Source organism: Mercenaria mercenaria, chromosome 14 (genome assembly GCF_021730395.1).
Source record: "Mercenaria mercenaria strain notata chromosome 14, MADL_Memer_1, whole genome shotgun sequence".
NCBI lineage: Eukaryota > Metazoa > Mollusca > Bivalvia > Venerida > Veneridae > Mercenaria > Mercenaria mercenaria.
The window spans coordinates 9,554,048-9,574,216 of record NC_069374.1 but is presented as its reverse complement, the minus strand read 5'-3'; the positions used below and the strand labels follow the sequence as shown (position 1 = coordinate 9,574,216).

Below are 20,169 nucleotides of genomic sequence, written 5' to 3'. Positions count from 1 at the left end.
AGTGCCTTCTCTCTTTGTGATCGTAGATAAGGGCTTCTCCTCATTGTGTTACCATCGCACTTTCATGTTTCGTCATCGTATTATCGCTGTTCACCATCGTGCATTCGCACTTTGCGATCATACTGGCGCTTCCTTACCTTGATTTAACCATCATACTACAGCGCCTTGAAAATGTGATATTAACTTGGCACTGTCCCCATCATACTAATTTACTGAAACCGTCATAACTTTTCGAATAATTAGCGTTGATTCATACTTACGCCATCGTATCTTCACATCTCACGATTGTATCAGCATACCTATGCAATTTTCGTTTAAAAGAAGCAGGCGCTGACACTAATATAACTAAACACCGTATTTATGAGAACATGACGCATGAAGACTACTAACACAGGGCAACAATGTTGTGCTCGTATGAGCTAGAACAGCTTCAGTCAGCTACAGATTTAGATGTTATATACGGAAAACTGGTACGGCTGATATAAATATCAGGTAATAGGTCTAATTACAATGTACATACACTTTTATTTCTTATATGCTTAATAACAAGAATGATAAAACACAGTTATACAGATTTTATTTTCAAAAGCACGAGAACACATTTGATGCATTCAATACAAAATACATCGTTTTGGGAGATAAATGATAAAACATAATAGAACTTATGTAGGTCAAGTATACAAACTGCACTTTGTTTTTAAAGTTTTTAATTCGTAACAATTATATCAGGCACAATGTCACAGAATAAATTATTTGATAATAATTGGGGAATAAAAATTAACATTGTATCATTTCACAATAATTCGGTTTAGTTTCGAATCTAAATTAATGGACATTTGATAATTATACTGTATATTTTTCTTTATTCAAACACTGTTGATAAAACGAACATTGAAAGAACATCTAACAGCTTTGTATGAAATCTGACTTCCTTTTTAAAGAATGAAATGTCACTCAAAGCAGGAAAATGTGTATACTCAGTACCATGTTAAAGACAAATGCAAATAAATAATGCATAATACAAAATATTTTATCTTTAGATGTTTTTCTAATCGAAACTATTAAACATAGTTGTTGTATTTCTGTGCATACAGACCGTCAAACTGACTTTTGCCATCATCCACTACGCTTGCCAAAACTTCTTATTATACTAAATATGTAAGTTGACACAAAATATTAAGTTTCTGTAAAAGGATATTGCATTATTAAAGCAGCATGCCTCCAGATTTGAATAAAAAATAATCGTTCTTTCAAATTTTGGTCATATTATGAATATTAGTATATGAATTTTTGTTTCTAAAATATTTTAAAAATTCCAAATCAAGAAAAAAACATGACCGCGTCGGGAATCGAACACCGGACCGCCGAGGCAATAAAGACATTTTTCCTTCGTCGGAACCAATAGCGCTATAGCTGAAGAAGTGAATAATGACTTCAAAATATAGATATTATAATTAAGATTATGTACACCTTAAACACAATATTATATGCGCAATAATACGGAATCCAACGGAAACTTCGCTGAATTCATATAACTTTGCAACCGCTGTAGCTGGTTCGAGTTTGGTGACAGTGATATCAGTTTCTTTAACAAGACAGTGGTTTGTATTTAGATTATAAATTAGATTAAGTATAAAGCTTAAAGGTTTATTTGACTTTTCATGTGTAAGAAGGGCTATTGTACATAACCCCTGTGAGCGGCATTGATGTTGGTAAAAGCGTTAAGGCAAGCATCTTAATTACACTATATTGTCTTGAATACTGTCCCTATTAACATCAGTCTCCACATACAGGTTAGTAAAGTTTGGTATTAAGGTGCACACATCGGATTGTTCAAAGTCAAGAATCCTAGAGGTCAAGGTCAATGAGGGTCAAATATTTTAATAATGCTGGTTTTAGGTTTATGGCATGCATCTAAACTTCCCAGTATCTTCTTAATTACAGCCCCTAGGTTTATCAGATCTCACAATAAGGATTGATCATAGTAAGGCGAAGACTGCTGTTGGTATAGGGAAAAAGTACCTTAAAGATTAAGATAACTGAGGACAAATTTTATAGTAGTGTTGATTAAAGTTTTATGGCATACCTGTCAGTTTTATTGTACATCTGGTATCCTTCACTCACCCAATTTCAACCCGAACCCCTTCTACAACCTCCTATCCATTACATCCATTCCCCGCTTAGAAATGTTTTTTACATTCCCCACACTTGAACTTATAATTTCGAATTGTTTATTACATGCCAATATATCCCAAAATACCCCATTACACTCTCCCCAAAATATTGTTTCAACATTTCTCACACTATGCCACAACCCCACCGTCATATATCGCTTATTGATTTTCTAATGCTTGAGGTAAAATCAGCTAAAAAGAAAATCAAGTTAATTGTAAGGTTCAGACTTAAGTGTAAGATATTCTTCTTTCCATTGGCAGAGGTTGTTTAAACATTCATTGCCATAGGCCTGGCCTGACATTATTTAGTAATACTGGATCACGCAGCAAAAATTGATAAATTAAGCTCTACTTTTTATTGCATTATGACCTGGTATTTATACGTCCCTCTCCGAAAAAGCGGTGCATATTATGTGAACACCCGTGGCAGGCAGCGGGCAGTCAGCATCCAAAAGTATGTCTGCTCACTACGTCAAGCAGTTTTCATCCGATCTTCAAAACTTGCAGATAATGTTTGTGGGCGTAATATCTCGGCCAGGTCTGTTAACCAGCAAAATCGCCACAGGCACTCTTGAGTTATGGCCCTTCTGGGACGATCTGTATATGAAAAGAATTGGAACCACTGCCTTACCCTTGCATGATCGTAAGAGGCGACTAATAGGGTCTTAACATTTGGCTTTGCTGTAACTCTGTGATTCCAGCAGGTGTGCAAATTTCAATTCCATACCTCATGGTTTTATTTCGATGTAAATGAGATGTGAAACCAGAATTTGTAGTCCTGTTTGGTGCCATATAACCTATACTGTGTTGGTGCGCTGTAAAACCCAAAAAAATAAACAAATTGAATTACTCAAAATTTGCAAATTTAGCCTTGCCTGCCCTCTAAGTGAAACAGTTTTCATCCGATCTTCACCAAACTTGCTGACAGTGTTTGTGGGTATAATATCTCGGACCAGTTTGATAACCAGCAAAATCGCCCCAGGCACTCTTGAGCAATTACCCTTGAATTACTCAAAATCTGCAAATTTAGCCTTGTCCACCCGCTAAGTAAAACAGTTTTCATCTGATCTTCACCAAACTTGTTGACAATGTTTGTGGGCATAATATCTCAGCCAAGTTCGATAACCAGCCAAATCACCCCAGGCACTGTTGGATTATGGCTCTTGAATTTCTCGAAATCTGCAAAATTAGCCTTGTCTGCTATCTGAGTCAAACAGTTTTTATCAGATCATCATCAAACTGGCTGAAAATGTTTGTGGGCATAATATCTCGGCCAAGAACGATAACCAGCCAAATCGCCCCAGACATTCTTGGATTATGGGCTTTGAATTAGGTCAAGTTTGATGACGAATGTATTTTGTGACAATCTGCCACTCTTTTTTAGTAAATATTTCAATTTTTTTATCTGTACAATAAAATTTGTTCTATTTAATATTCTTTTCTTAGACTAGCAGATTTTCTCTTAAGCAGATGCTTGAGGGATGTTGTACTTCTCATTGCCTCTTATGAATATACTCAAATTATATTGAGTGTGCTATTAATTTGCTTGGTTACGTTCCAAGTTTCAAAGGGATATTCTTATAGTTTTATTTAATACATGTACTTATGTTTTCAGAATCGAGCTGAAGATCGTATTTTTACAACAGCAGTTTCCTTGAATGCTTTAATCAACACATGGACACTAACCAAAGAGAAACAACTTATATGGGAGAAAGGTATGGCAGTTCGGATGCTCTATATTGTCTTATGTTCTTTGCTTCAAATTATTAAGTTTCTGATACTGAATCAAATATATGCTGTAGCTGTCATTTACCAGATTTTCCAAAATTGATGAATGGCATCGAGACTGCTGCGGAAGGTATTTGACAGTCAGTATGCAGCTCATCTTGTCCGCCAACTAACTTGAGTTATAATTCTTATACGGAAATTTGACCTCATGTTATCTAAAGATGAGATTTCATTTTGGGACTTCGTGTAAATGTTAAGTTCTCTTATGTCTAAAATATAAGAAAAACAGTTTAAACACCCAAACTCACAGACTAAAGTTAGATTAAAGAAACATTCACTAGCTCACGTTAGATTTCAGCTAACCGAACGAAACTTAGGCTGTAGGAAACATATGTCAACACCCGTATCAAGTTCGGAATTGCATATAGGGTCAGAAGAGTCTTGAGATAATCAAATGGCTTATTTTCAGACTAAATTGTATGTTTGCATATGAATTCATTTCGAGGGTGGTCATTTTTTCTAACATTTAAAAACACAAAAACATGCTGCTAATTTAACAGACAAAATGCTGTTTAGATCAGACTCGTCTTTTGCTTTATCTTCAGAGACACCAGATTTTGTGCGTAACACGGTTGAAAAGCTAGCAATGTGGTTGGACAGAAATGTGTTATCTGACAAGTATAAACCATGGAACAGTTTCTTTTCCGGTTCTGGTAAAAGTGTGAAGGTATTCTTGTTAGAATAGAAAAACAATAATTACACCGTTTGCATAGTCGTTTATAGGTCACTTAGATTATACCGTGTCATTAAATGGTAATTGTCATGATCACCAGTTTGCTTCTTCCTCTTTTTAGCACAACGTCCTATTTATTAAATTAACTCACAGCTCACTTCTATTATTTACTGTTTCATATTCATTGTGTTGATAACAACTTAAATTGGAGAAAGGGGTTAAATTAAATATTAAACAAGAATACAAGAACATAAACTGTCCTTGAAAATATTACTATTTATCTGTCTTTATGTTCTTCTGTTTTATACATACATATGTTTACCTGGACAATAACTGAAAACTCCTGAAAGAAAATTAAGGTAATTTGATGTAGCCATAGATAGCAGTGAGAAAATGCAGGAGCCATATAGTTCTTTCTGAATAGATTGTCATGAAAATAAATTTCTAAAGGGAGTTCAATGTAATATGATGTGATTATAGATGTCGTTGAGAGGGAGTGTAGACTGTAAGAATTCTTAAAAATAGTAAAATGGTAAAATGTGTGTAAACCAGTCTGGTAAAAAACTACTTACATATTGGTCGTAGATTAGCCAATAATTAAACTTTATTTTACATTTGTAAGTCTGATTTTTATTTCAGAGTTTACCATTTTTCTACCCAGCAAACAGGAGGGAATATTTCAATGGAACCACTTTTTCTGACAAGAAATTCCCGTCTGATGTTAAAAACATAATTGGAATGAACGGTTACGTGAAGCGCACAGAATATGACGCCATGTTGAAACAACCTCATTTTGGAATGATGACCCCTCTGACCTTTGATGGATATAACAGCGAGGCTGGAGGGTATTTCCCATTTTGGTCATGTGACTCATATACTTATGCTGTATCTCTGCTTGCATTGTCTCAGTATGAAAATATCAGTAATAAATGATAAAGCTCGAAAACAGTTTGTCTAGCTTGTCAGCACCATGTTTATTGTGCTTAGAATATTATTCCACTGGAAGATCTGTTCAGAGTAGGTATTTTCTTTTGGCTTTGAATGCAAAATTTCTATATAGAGCATATAGATTCAGAGCCAGATGTCGACTGCATAGCTCTACGTGCAGATGCCAAAACAACAGTGACCCAGTTTACAGTCTATTAACACTGGCTCCAGCTCTGTTCGAGGCGAGTCGAAGAAAGAAAGGATACTTCCTAGGGGCGCTAAATCGTAAACAGTGAACACACGAAGAGGTTTGACTGTCTTGGAACCCATGATGAATCCGTCAGATCCTATCATAGGCTCCGGAGTTAAGGCCCCTGATTGACCCCTGAAAGAGCCAAAATTTGTTAATTTTAACCTTGTGAACACGATAGAAGTAACATTTTACATTTGATTTTAACCACACTTGCACACAAGTCACAAAAAGGTCTCGATTCCTTTCGAAAACCAGCTAGATTCCATGGGTTCTAGAGTTACTGCCCCTGAAAGGTGCACAATTTTCTATTTTGGCACTTTCAGACATACAGAGGTTTCATTTATGCTTTGATTTGATACAAACTTTACAGAATGTTTATCTTGATGATTTCTAGGCAAAGTTCGAAAATGTGTCATGTAGGGTCAAAAACTAGGCCACCAGGTCAAATCAAAAGAAAAGCTTGTTAACACCCCAGAGGCCACGTTTATGGTCTTATCTTCATGAAACTTGGTCAGAATGTTTATCTTGACGATTGTAATGCCAAGTTCAAAACTGGGTTATTCGGGTCATGTAGGGTCAAAAGCTAGGTCACCCGGTCAAATCAAAGGTTGTATTCCTCCTGTAACAATTAAGAATTATATTTCAATAAACGGGAAATCAAATTCCATACAGAAATTATTCTACCTTATATATATGAAAAACCACAGTGGCATTAAGGTGACATGTAATTTCTTCTCTTTTTTAGCTCGACTATTCGAAGAATAGTCTAGCTATTCTACGCACCCTGGCGTCGGCGTCGGCATCGGCGTCGGCGTCACACCTTGGTTAAGTTTTTGCATGCAAGTACATACAGCCATCAATTAAAGGCATATAGCTTTGAAACTTATTTTTTCTTTTTCTAGGTCAATAACCAACCTCTCTGGGACAAGTCCCATAACTCTGACATGTATTTTGAGCAAATTATGCCCCCTTTTGGACTTAGAAAATTTTGGTTAAAGTTTTACATGCAAGTTACTATCTCCAAAACTAATGCAGATATTGGTTTGAAACTTCACATGTGTCTTCGGGGTTATAAAACTAGTTGATAGGAGCAAGTCCCATAACTCTGACTTTCATTTTGGCCAAATTATGCCCCCTTTTGGACTTAGAAAATTCTGGTTAAAGTTTTGCATGCAAGTACATACAGCTATTTCTAAAAGGCATATAGCTTTGAAACTTATTTTTTCTTTTTCTAGATCAATTACCAACCTCACTGGGTCAAGACCCATAACTCTGACATGTATTTTTAGCAAATTATGCCCCCTTTTAGACTTAGAAAATTTTGGTTAAAGTTTTACATGCAAGTTATTATCTCCAAAACTAATGCAGATATTGATTTGAAACTTCACATGTGTCTTCGGGGTTATAAAACTAGTTGATAGGCGCAAGTCCCATAACTCTGACCTTCATTTTGGCCAAATTATGCCCCCTTTGGGACTTAGAAAATTCTGGTTAAAGTTTTGCGTGCAAGTACATACAGCTATTTCTAAAAGGCATATAGATTTGAAACTTATTTTTTCTTTTTCTAGATCAATTACCAACCTCACTGGGTCAAGTTCCATAACTCTGACATGTTTTTTGAGCAAATTATGCCCCCTTTTAGACTTAGAAAATTTTGGTTAAAGTTTTACATGCAAGTTATTATCTCCAAAACTAATGCAGATATTGATTTGAAACTTCACATGTGTCTTCGGGGTTATAAAACTAGTTGATAGCAGCAAGTCCCATAACTCTGACCTTCATTTTGGCCAAATTATGCCCCCTTTTGGACGTAACAAATTCTGGTTAAAGTTTTGCGTGCAAGTACATACAGCTATTACTAAAAGGCATATAGATTTGAAACTTATTTTTTCTTTTTCTAGATCAATTACTAACCTCACTGGATCAAGTTCCATAACTCTGGCATGTATTTTGGGCAAATTATGCCCCCTTATGGACTTTGAAAATTCTGGTTAAAGTTTTACATGCGAGTTTCTATCTCCAAAACTAATGCAGATATTGAATTGAAACTTCACATGTGCCTTAGGGGTTATAAAACTAGTTGATAGCAGCAAGTCCCATAACTGATATGCATTTTGGTCAAATTATGCCCCCTTTTGAACTTAAAACTCTTTTGATATTTAACCTTTTTAGGTAATATTTTCCTGCCTCTGGGACAATATTTCGAATAGTCGAGCTTGGCTGTCTTACGGACAGCTCTTGTTTGCAAAACAATCGCAAAACCGAACATTTGCTCATATTTTTGTCGTTTTTCTTTTTGAAAATAAATTGCGAAATGAACAGCTAGGTTTTTTCAAAAAAAAAAACATCGTGGAAGTGTCAGTGATTTACTTTTGTTCATAACAAAACCCCTTGAAAACAATCACATATCTTTATAACATTATGTACTGAAGTACGGAAGAGCATTAGTGCCAGGTGAGTGTTATTTATCAAAAAAAAATTTTAATATACTATTACTAATACTATCTCGAAATTTCGTCTTACTTTACTCTAAGTGTCGGCTTACTAACTTCCATATATGGACGTATATGTATAGGTAATGGCTGAGATTAGGCAGATTTGGTAACCCCAGAGTGTCATATAGTTGGTGACAGGTCAGTATTCACGATTGAAATATATCCTTATTTCGACCATGATTAATTTTGAAATGTTTTCAGTCCGGTTCGAACCATATGACAAGGAGTCATATGACCTTGCTACTGTGCGAGACAAAGATCGCCTACCTGTGGTGTCGCTAATGCAGTTCAGAGAAGTGGTCGAATAGTGTGCGAACTATAATTAGTTTGACCGTATCTTGAGGGTATTCAACAATGTTAAGGTAGTTCTGCATGTTTTCTACAATGTAGAATTTGATTAAATAGAATTTTGATTTTTCAAAACTTCAGAACATACCTAGAAAATTCAGCAAATAAAAAAGATACGGGCGTGTGCTTGATTTTTTGCTAGAATGATCTGAAAAATGTGGACCTCACGCAATATTTCATAATGGGAGTCTAGGGGAAATCATAACTTTCGTAACATTTTTATGAATAGAAATATTTCTACAATGTAGATTTTGATAAAACTTCTCTCAGTTGTAAATAAACATGGCCTGTAATATGGTGAAATAAAATATATAGGTCTGTGTGCTTAGTTTTGAGATATGTGACCATGATTAAATGACTACTTGTGATAGACCAGCGGAGGCTTACATTTGATTTGGTAGTGATCTGTCTATAAGGATAAGTCCTCGCTACAGTTTAAAAACAAGACAGTATCTCCGTTATCTTATCTATGTAGCTTATACATGGGTGTATGATAAGGCCATTTTGAATGTAAGTAGACACTATGTTATGCTTTGGCCCTTGTCCGAGACCAATGCTGGGTACCTGCAGATATATGAATTTGTAGGCAGATGTATCCACTTATATTAACTATTTAGGAGTCGGTCAAATGTCTTCCAAGCTCAGAAAGTTAGGAGAAGTAGCAGTAACAACGCTTTCATAAAGTTTTTTGACATTTGACAGTTGGACGGACGTTCAAATTTTGAAGATAAGGAGGCAAGAAACAAAGATGTAATTTTGAGGTGTCGAAATTTCGAGGAGTAAGTCTAAATAAACAACAGAGTTGGCACTAATGCTCTTAAATACTTGAGTTCTGTAGTAAAGACATGAGAGTTTTTAGCTCGACAATTCGAAGAATAAGGGAGCTATCCTACTCGCGTCGGCGTGAGCGTGAGCGTTAGTGTCACACAAATGTTAAAGTTTGCGTACCACCCCAAATATTTTCAAAGTCCATTGAGATATTGCTTTCATATTTTGCATGTTTGTTTACCATCATGACCCCAGTCTGTAAAAAGGAGGAGGCAACTCTGTCAAGCATTTTGACTTAATTATGGCCCCTTTTCGACTTAGAATAAATGTTATAGTTTGCGCACCACCCCAAATATTTTCAAAGTCCATTGAGATATTGCTTTCATATTTTGCATGCTTGTTTTCCATCATGACCCCAGTCTGTAAAAAGGAGGAGGTAACTCTATAAAGCATTTTGACTGAATTATGGCCCCTTTTTGACTTAGAATAAATGTTAAAGTTTGCGTACCACCACAAATATTTTCAAAGTCCATTGAGATATTGCTTTCATATTTTGCATACTTGTTTACCGTCATGACCCCAGTCTGTAAATAGGAGGAGGCAACTCTATCAAGCATTTTTACTGAATTATGGCCCCTTTTCGACTTAGAATATGCTTATTGTAATGTTAAAATTTTACTCATTGCTTATATTATATTATCAAGCACTGAGAATAGTCGAGCGCGCTGTCCACTGACAGCTCTTGTTACTTTACCGAATAAAAACGCACAACACTTTGGTACTTTGAATGGCCCGACCGACTAGTTCATTTTGCGATCAAAAACAAAATACACAAACAACTTGGTTTGTCGGCGGCTCAACCCACACAAGCTTCAACAGCATCAAAAACACATCGTCAGCGGCCCAGTCAACACAAGCATCACCAACATCATAAATACGATGTCGGTGGCTCAAATATCAAACATCAAAAACATCGTTTACACTGAACCGGCAGCTCAAACCAGGCTTCATCATCATTGTAAACACAGTGTCGATGGTTCAGTCCACACAAGCATCAGCAACATCGTAAACACAGTGTTGGTAGCTCAACCCATACAAGCACCAAAAACATCCTAAACAGTGTTGGTGGCTCAACCCAGACAAGCATCAGCAGCATGGTAAGCGCGGTGTCGTCGGCTCGACCCAAACGAGCATCTGCAGCATCGTGAACCTAGACCTACAGCAAGCATCATCAGTGTAAACAACGTGTCGGCGACTCAAACCACAGCAAACATCAATGTAAACAATATATCGGTAGGAAGTTGGCAGTTAGCAGCTACAGCAGTTAAACATTGCGAATGTATGGAACGTCAATAGGACTTACCATTATATATATAGTAGCACTTTTTTTCGACTGGTGTAATATGTTGACCTGACGTCAAAGTTCCGTGTTTGAACGAAAATTCGCATGGATTTTTCATATTAGAATCAATATATTACAAACTGCTTACCGACGGATTTTCAGCCGGCGACATACGCCCAAGGAAGGCCTTATTACAAAATGTGCACATAGTTTAGTGCTCTGTTACTACACAACAATAAACAGCATAAAGAATCACGTTGATACCTTTGCAATATTAAAGTATTTCGGTCGTTACAGTTATTCTTACATTGTTTATATAAATGAAACAGAAAATGCCAATGTCCGGGCATAAGGACATAATTTCAAACTTGTACTGAGTTTGTATTACCTATATACAGAATAAGACCTCTGTCAATATGTTTAAATTGTAATAACATTGATATAACGGTTATTTTCTCATATATTAACTTTTCATTGCCCGTTGGTTAGGACCACCTACTTTGAATGGGTTGCCCTCTTTTTGTGTAGAATTATTCACCTGAGGACGCCATCCAGCTGGCTGGATCTACCTAGGTGCTCGCTCATGCCTGAAACAATACCTTGAAGGACACCTGATATCTTCCTAAACCAGTTAAAGCTGGAAAAGTCGTCGCATTACCTAAACTGTGTCGGCGTGACTCTAAACTCAACAAAATAAATAAATAAATAATAAATAGACACTTGTAACCGTCATATTACAGAGTATTTTTCAATGTTCGTCAATGAATCTTAAATTTCTGTATTCTACATTAATAACTTTGTCCTGATACTGGATGATTTCACTGTGATATCAGCTTTAGCATTTAACACATTATGTGCCGACGGAAAAGGTCAAATCTTTTTAAAATTGTAGTTTTGGTCATTTTTATGTGTCAGAAAATGGGCTTAAATCATTGTTACTGCCGTAATCTAAAACGTCCAGGAGGCCTTGAGGACTCGTTGAACCACATTGATTTATTGCTGGGATGTTTGTCCGATGAGTAGTGCATATTGCAATGCCGACGGCTTTTTAATACGGTGCAACATACGCCAAAGGAAAGGACACTACAGAATTTGAACATATTTATGGTACTAAGAAATGGTGGACTGGAGTCAATATTTGGTCAAGTTAGGCCATCTTTGTTTGGATGAGATACTCTGTGAAATCAGTTTTTGAAATTAATGCATTATATGTCGGCAAAAACGGTCATATCTTTTCATTTTTTTAAAAAAAATTATTATGTGTCGTGAAATGAAGTAGAATCCTTCTTATTTCTGTAATTCACAATGTTCAGTGGGATATGGGAGACATGATGATGCATTGAACTACGTAAATATATTTGCTTGTAGTTGTGTTCAATAAACACTGCATGTCACATTGCCGACGGATTCGCCATATGCAGGTAACATACATCCAAAAAGGCCACGTAACGAAATTTGGTGCTCAGTTATGATGAGATACACCATGAAATTAGTTTAGCGATTAGTTAAAACACGGTTTTGCTATAAATTATTTCGATTCTTATATATTTTTTATTGTAAAATAAATTAAATATGATAGAACTGTTTCGTCGCGCATGTATGGCGCCGAATATTTTGTCGTCACGCATGGACCGAAAATGGCAATACGTCTTTCGGAATAGTTCACTTAGAGCGTAAATGATGTCGAATTATTCTGCACAGCGAATAACCAACTCAGTGTGTTGTAATTAATCAAAACAATTGTGCTATGTGATATTTTGTAATAAACATGTTTTTGAGTAAAATATTTGATCAAATTTAAAAGCGCTATTTCTCGATACACACATGGCCGTAAATATCACGTGGACAAGACGTCAACGTAAAATCGTTGTGATGATATAAGCATTGCCTGGTCGAAATTGAAAACATTATAACCTAGAATTATTTTTTTTTTGGAAGAGAACATTGTTGGTAAAATGATCATCATGAAATAATTGCACATTCAAATGTGTTATGGTAACTTAGAAAAAAATGTACATAATACATAAATCGCTTTTATACACTCCTGTGGTTATACGTCGTACGAAATAAATTATTACGCTTGACTTATAACCGCCCGTCGTGTATAAATAGTGTTAAAACACGGTTTTGCTATAAATTACTTCTTAAATAAAAATGTATGTTTTCACCCGATTTTTTTAAAAACAGCTGCAGCGAATAATTTCGGACCAGTATTCCTAAATGCAGCTTGATATTTTAGTGCAGTTTCTTATTGTTAATTTTGACCTGCAAACACATTACTTTCACTACTACATAGAAAAATATTCCAGCACGCAAGCCTAAATGGGGCACATATGGGCTATATTTGGGCAAATATACCATACGAGTCCCATATGGAACCCATATTGTAAGTATTTGCCCACATCCGACCCATATACAATGTCTCTTCGATGTGGGACCCATGCCAGTCCCGTTTGCAAATCCAATGTGGGACCCATATAGGAAACAATAAGGGGCCCATATGGGTCCCAAATTTTTTGCTAGCTGAGATATAAATTATAATCTCACATGTAAAAGTTAGATTGCGCCATTTTTATGCTGTAAATACACACTTTTTAAAGAAAAAAAAAACAAGTTCTCTTAAAGAGTGAAATGATGCTATTTTTTAGTTTCATCGGATGTTTTCAGTGCAACTGCAACTGTAATTTTCTAGCAAATCAGCTCAGATTGGCTCACCTTTACCTCATTTGGCAAGATTTCAATTTTACCAAGGATCCCTTTTCCGTGAATGTTCAATTAAGTTTCTTATGAGCATGAAAAAAAATGTTTTAGTAAGATACCTCTTGTTTTATTGCATTTTCAGTAATACAGGTCGAGACATAATTATAATTTATTCAATTACTAATAACTGGAAATAATTCCAGTACAATCCATTTGATTTCAAATCTTAGCTGAAAAATGCAAACACAACTTTTTGATACCACCTTTAGAGGAATGGAGACTCTTTCCACCTGGGCGTGGTTGGCGTCCATCCTCTCTTCAACGGCCACCCGGTGGCACCCCAATTTCTTCTCAATCTTCTGCTAGAGGCAAAAAAGCGTTTTCAAGCGTTCCTGACCAAACCCACCAGTTCAACCTTGCTCGGAAACAAGACTCTTCTCAGGATGGCTACCACCTGGACGTGGTGGGAATCCACCCTCTCTACAACGGCCACCTGGTGGCACCCAGTCACAGACAGTGCTAGACACATTATCAAATATTTTTATTAACATTCCTATATACGTATATAAGAGACTTAAGGTCCCCAACGGAACAAAAACATCATGCTGAACAAACAAGAACACTGCTGCCAGAATCGATCAGATCACGGTTTTCTCTTTGTGGTCGCCTCTTGAAAGCATCAATCAAAGCGTTCACACTTTTTATTTCATTAAAATCCTTCAGCAAAGAAATGATAAAAAGTTTCACTAAATACCACAATTGTCAATCCATGTCGTTTTCGACGTCCATTCTATACATGTATACAAACACGATTTCTGATCGATTCCTACGAAATAAACGAGAAACGGCTAGAACTTCCACATACTTTCAATAAATGAACTCTTATCCTGTCAGTCTGCGAAGTCTTAACTGTAGTCTGCCATTATCTTGGGAAAATGTGACTTCTGATGGCATTTTTTGTCAATGCTCGGATATTAGTATTTAAGTGTTCCTTAGGATTGAAGATGACATTTAAAAGGGGCTGTCGCCTTCTAGGGTTCCTCATTACAGTACAATGGGGTCAAAGGTCAAATGAGTGCATTTACAAATAAACTATGCCGCTGTGCACTCGTTTTATTAGCTCACCTGAGCACGAAGTGCTCAAAGGTGAGCTTTTGTGATCACCCTGTGTCCGTCGTCAACAATTTAACTGTTAACACTCTAGAGGTCACATTTTTGGCCAAATCTTAATGAAACTTGGTCAGAATGTTACCCTCAATAAAATCTTGGACGAGTTTGATATTGGATCATCTGGGGTCAAAAACTAGGTCACCAGGTCAAATCAAAGGAAAATCTTGTTAACACTCTAGACGTCACAATTTTGGCCCAATCTCAATGAAACTTGGTCAAAATGTTACCCTTAATAAAATCTTGGACGAGTTTGATATTGGGTCATCTGGATTGAAAAACTAGGTCACCAGGTCAAATCAAAGGAAAATCTTGTTAACACTCTAGAGGTCACATTTTTAGCCCAATCTTAATGAAACTTTGCCAGAATGTTACATTTAATAAAATCTTGGACGAGTTCGATATTGGATCATCTGGGATCAAAAACTAGATCACCAGATCAAATTAAAGGAAAAGCTTGTTAACACTCTAGACGTCACAATTTTGACCCAATCTTAATGAAACTTCGTCAGAGTGTTATCCTTAATAAAGACTTGGACATGTTCGATATTGGGTCATCTGGGGTCAGAAACTAGGTCACCAGGTCAAATCAAAGGAAAAGCTTAACACTAGAGGCCATATTTATGACTGTATCTCCATGAAACTTGGTCAGAATAATAGGTTAATATTGAGGATTTTAAGGTCCAGTTTGAATCGGGTCATGTAAATTCAAAAACTAGGTCACTAGGTCAAATCAAAGGAAAAGCTAGTTTACACTGTATAGGCCACATTTATGACCATATCTTAATGAAACTTGGTCAAAATGTTAATCTTGATGATGTTTAGGTCAAGTTCAAATCTTGGTCAGGTGGGGTCAAAAACTAAGTCACTAGGTCAAATCAAAGGAAAAGCCTGTTAACACTCTAGAGGCCACATTTATGACTGTATTGTCATGAAACTTAGTTAGAATGTGTCACAAACTGACATACGGGCCTTATTGTATCTGTAGTGTAAATGCAGGTATTGCATCATCTTTTTGTAAATTTTTGTGTTATTGAGGTAAATGTCAGATTTCACGCATAAAATACCTCTAATGTTTTTCTGTATTTCATAATTTAAATTTCGATGTAAATTTTATTATGCCCCCCTTTGAAAAAGGAGGGGTATATTGTTTTGCAGATGTCGGTCGGTAGGTCGGTCGGTCGGTCGGAATGTAGACCTATCCATTTCCGGATGATAACTCAAGAACGCTTGGGCCTAGGATCATGAAAGTTGATAGGGAGGTTGGTCACCATCAGTAGATGACCCCTATTGATTTTGAGGTCAGTATGTGAAAGGTCAAGGTCACAGTGACCCTGAACAGTAAAACGGTTTCCGGATGATAACTCAAGAACACTTGGGCCTAGGATCATGAAAGTTGATAGGGAGGTTGGTAATGACCAGCAGATGACCCCTATTAATTTTGAGGTCTGTATGTCAAAGGTCAAGGTCACAGTGACCCTGAATAGTAAAACGGTTTCCGGATGATAACTCAAGAACACTTGGGCCTAGGATCATGAAAGTTGATAGGCAGGTTGATAATGACCAGCAGATGACGCCTATTGATTTTGAGGTCAGTATGTTAAAGGTCAAGGTCACAGTGACCCTGAACAGTAAAACGGTTTCCGGATGATAACTCAAGAACACTTGGGCCTAGGATCATGAAAATTGATAGGGAGGTTGGTAATGACCAGCAGATGACCCCTATTGATTTTGAGATCAGTATGTTAAAGGTCAAGGTCACAGTGACCCTGAACAGTAAAACAGTTTCCGGATGATAACTCAAGAACGCTTAGGCCTAGGGTCACGAAAATTGATAGGGAGGTTGTTCATGACCAGCAGGTGACCCCTATTGATTTTGAGGTCAGTATGTCAAAGGTCAAGGTCACAGTGACCAGGAACAGTAAAATGGTTTCCAGGCAATAACTCAAGAACGCTTTGGCCTAGTGTCAGGAAAATTGATAGTTAGGTTGGCCATGACCAGCAGATGACCCCTATTGATTTTGAGGTCAGTATGTGAAAGGTCAAGGTCACAGTGACCCTGAACAGTAAAACGGTTTCCGGATGATAACTCAAGAACACTTGGGCCTAGGATCATGAAAATTGATAGGGAGGCTGGTAATGACCAGCAGATGACCCCTATTGATTTTGAGGTCTGTATGTCAAAGGTCAAGGTCACAGTGATCCTGAATAGTAAAACGGTTTCCGGATGATAACTCAAGAACACTTGGGCCTAGGATCATGAAAGTTGATAGGCAGGTTGGTAATGACCAGCAGATGACCCCTATTTATTTTGAGGTCAGTATGTCAAAGGTCAAGGTCACAGTGACCAGGAACAGTAAAATGGTTTCCAGGCAATAACTCAAGAATGCTTTGGCCTAGTGTCAATAGGTTAAATGTCAAGGTCAGATTAAACCAGAATGGTAGAACGTTTGTTTACAGTGAGCATATAATTTCTGTTCCTTGTGCAATTACTAAATGCATCAAGGGGGGCATTTCGTGTTCGACGAGCTCTTGTTAAATTCGGTTCAGTAATAAGAAAGTTGATATTTTATAAACTTCAGTAATTTATGTTTTTATCCCCAAAACCACTATAACAGGCCTCAAATTGTCAATTTCAATGCGCGCCAAAGTAGTTAGATTTCCCGGCTATATCGTGAATCCCGTGGAAATACAAATAGTCATAGCACACGAATAAGCCGTGAGTCCAATGAAATTTAGTATTTGGCGGGAAATAGACTGGACTAGATATGCCTAGCGCACACCACATTCCGACATTAGACGAATCTATGTCAGATTGATTTTTCTTGCTAAAAATTTATGCTCGATCGAGGTAAGAAATTTACTTGTTAGATTTTTGTATGATTTTTGCATTACGATTTTTATTTGGTAAATTTTTGTGCATTCTACAGAATTCTGTAACATTTACTTTTCGGCATGTGATTTTGGCTAGTTTCGGTATGTCGGGATAATTTATTAAATTTTTCAGACTTTTGTAAATTAGTTCGAAAGAGGAGTCTAAAATGTTTCTTTTTTATAAGCTGTAAGATTTGTACTGAAATTTGTGTAACATGATAATTGTAACGTACTCTTTTTTTTTCAAAAAACATATGTCAAACATTTCGTTGTTGTGGAACGCCGATATTGTATTGCACTGTAATGTATAAATCTATATGGCAAGTCTAGTACTGTGTATGTAATATATTATTGTAATTTGAAATTGTGTGCCACTCTATAGCATAAAAATACAATGTCCGTTTTGTTGTATGACATTAGATATTATATGGATGCAAACTATGATATAACGTTTGATTTACATTGAATTTTGTTAATTTGTAGTTGTAAATAATAGCTGCAGATTATAATTTCCGTATCTCTAATGTTTCATCATAAACTTTTCATATCTTTTTCATACTTTAACTTTAGTCTTTTAAGTAAGTAATTTTTGTAATAATGGAAGTAATAAATGACGTAATTTAATCACGTGACGTCTGAACTTAGTAGCACATATATTTGGTATAAGTAGCACGTATTATTTTATTATTTATGGGAGCCTACGGAGGTATGGTGTACCCAAAGGAGCAGTTTTATGCCCTGACTTATTTGTTTTGCTATGGTGCTTACCATATGTTATATATTTTAGCTTCTTCCGCCAGACGATTTTTACCTGGTGATGATGTCACAACCCGGAAGTACAATACCCGAGGTTCATTTGTCTTCACTTGCCTGGATGTGATTCCCCAGCGCAGAGCTTTCGTCCCATGGTTGTGCCGTAAACCGCAAAGACGATGACTTTTGTTATCCTCTGAAGTCAGCTCAGGGTTGCAATCACCTACCATCATAGGGAGCCAAAACGGAGTCAACGTATTCACGGTTTAAAGGGACTTTATCTGAAGATATGTTATATTTTCTGTGCTACTTAAAGTTCGAAATTTACTGAAACATCTGTGCCACGTCACGTTACCACGAAACTGTCAGTGATAGAACTTTGTATCTAGAGATACTGAACTGTGATTTTTTTTCTTTCTTATAATCAGTTTTTTCTATTAATCATCTATTCATTGTTAATAATCATTTTATGTAAATAAATTTGTAAATATTGTAAAGGGTGTTGATTTGTTCTGATAGTTATTGTCGCCGGTACGTCCATCCTTGTCACAGAATGTTAAACTTGGTGATCTTTAGGACAGGTTGGAATCTGGGTCATGTAGGGTCAAAAACTAGGTCACCGGGTCAAATCAAAGGAAAAGCTAGTTAACACTTCAGAGGCCACATTTATGATCATATCTTAATGAACTTGGTCAGAATAATAATCTCGATGATCTTTAAGTCAAGTTTAAATCTGGGTCATGTGGGGTTAAAAACTAGGTCACTAGGTCAAATCAAAGGGAAAGCTTGTTAACACTTTAGAGGTCACATTTAAGACTGTATCTTCATGAAACTTAGTCAGAATGTTAAACTTGATGATCTTTAGGTCAGTTTCAAATCTGGGTCATTTTGGGTCAAAAACTAGGTCACGGGGTCACGTCAAAGGAATAGCTAGTTAACACTTTAGAGGCCACATTTATGACAATATCTTAATGAAACCTGGTCAGAATGTTAATCTTGATGATCTTTAGGTCAGTAGGTCAAGGGAGCGATACAGGGCCTTCATGGCCCTTTTGTTTTCATATGCCATCTAAATTAGTTAAAATAATGTGTTTCAATGCCCTTTAGTATTTTGTAAATAAAACTGATGATAATGCATAAAATATATATCTAATATAGAATAATATAAATCTGGGAAAAGTGGCATACGATGGCAAAATGTGTTTTACTTGACATGGTTGCTGATCCTAACCTTTATATGTAGATGATCTAGAGAAATACTATTGGAACTGACGTATCCAAGGGTTATTACAATGTAATTTCAGGGTCACAGACATGTCAAGAACAAAACTGAACTTTTAAAAACGACTTCTATGTTATTAAAGGTAGCAAAATGATCTGTATATTAACAATATACTCGACAACTTTTCTAACTCCCAACCTGTTTTTTGTTTGCTTTATCGCCAAATTTTGACAGATTTTAATGAATATTTTACACAATGTTAAATGATTATTCTATTATGATACAACATAAAAACGATTATAGCCTGATGTAAATTTATTTTATTGTAAGGGTATCAAAAAAGTAACCCTTAAATTAAAAGTCACAATAGTAAATTCCAAATCACGGTAGTACACTTTGATCCTATTAATTCAATGAAATTAAGATTACATATTCTGAATGTTCAACTCTGTTTAGTTGTAATGGAACATCCGTTAATATTTTCAATATGTACAAATTAATGACAAAATTGTTTAATCCCGTAGATGGCATTACTTGCCGCATACAGACCAGCACCAAGTTGCATTCATTCATTGACATTTTTTGGGAGAGGAGTACTTTATTTAAACTGTCATGGCACAACGAATATACGAACAAGTGGTATCGCTGTTCTATCAAAATTTGGCAGAGATAAAAACAAAAGTCA

The 20,169-nt window shown here is 36.2% G+C and overlaps 1 protein-coding gene across 1 annotated transcript; it reads left to right on the top strand.

The window, feature by feature from the left end:
* Positions 1-401: 401 nt before the first annotated feature.
* On the top strand, positions 402-5,581 carry LOC123526341 (uncharacterized). The gene is made up of 5 exons (XM_053522469.1): positions 402-433; positions 1,553-1,601; positions 3,790-3,889; positions 4,508-4,629; positions 5,275-5,581. Exons 1-5 carry the CDS (start codon positions 402-404, stop codon positions 5,566-5,568), a joined length of 597 nt encoding a protein of 198 aa, XP_053378444.1. The 3' UTR covers positions 5,569-5,581.
* Positions 5,582-20,169: the final 14,588 nt, after the last annotated feature.

Excerpts from the sequence above, each read along its gene's own strand:
- LOC123526341 (XM_053522469.1), top strand. The coding sequence starts at position 402 with ATGTTGTGCTCGTATGAGCTAGAACAGCTTCA. Across the intron at positions 434-1,552 it reads TATGAGCTAGAACAGCTTCA|CTGGTTCGAGTTTGGTGACA; the intron begins GTCAGCTACAGA and ends CAACCGCTGTAG. Across the intron at positions 1,602-3,789 it reads GTTTCTTTAACAAGACAGTG|AATCGAGCTGAAGATCGTAT; the intron begins GTTTGTATTTAG and ends TTATGTTTTCAG.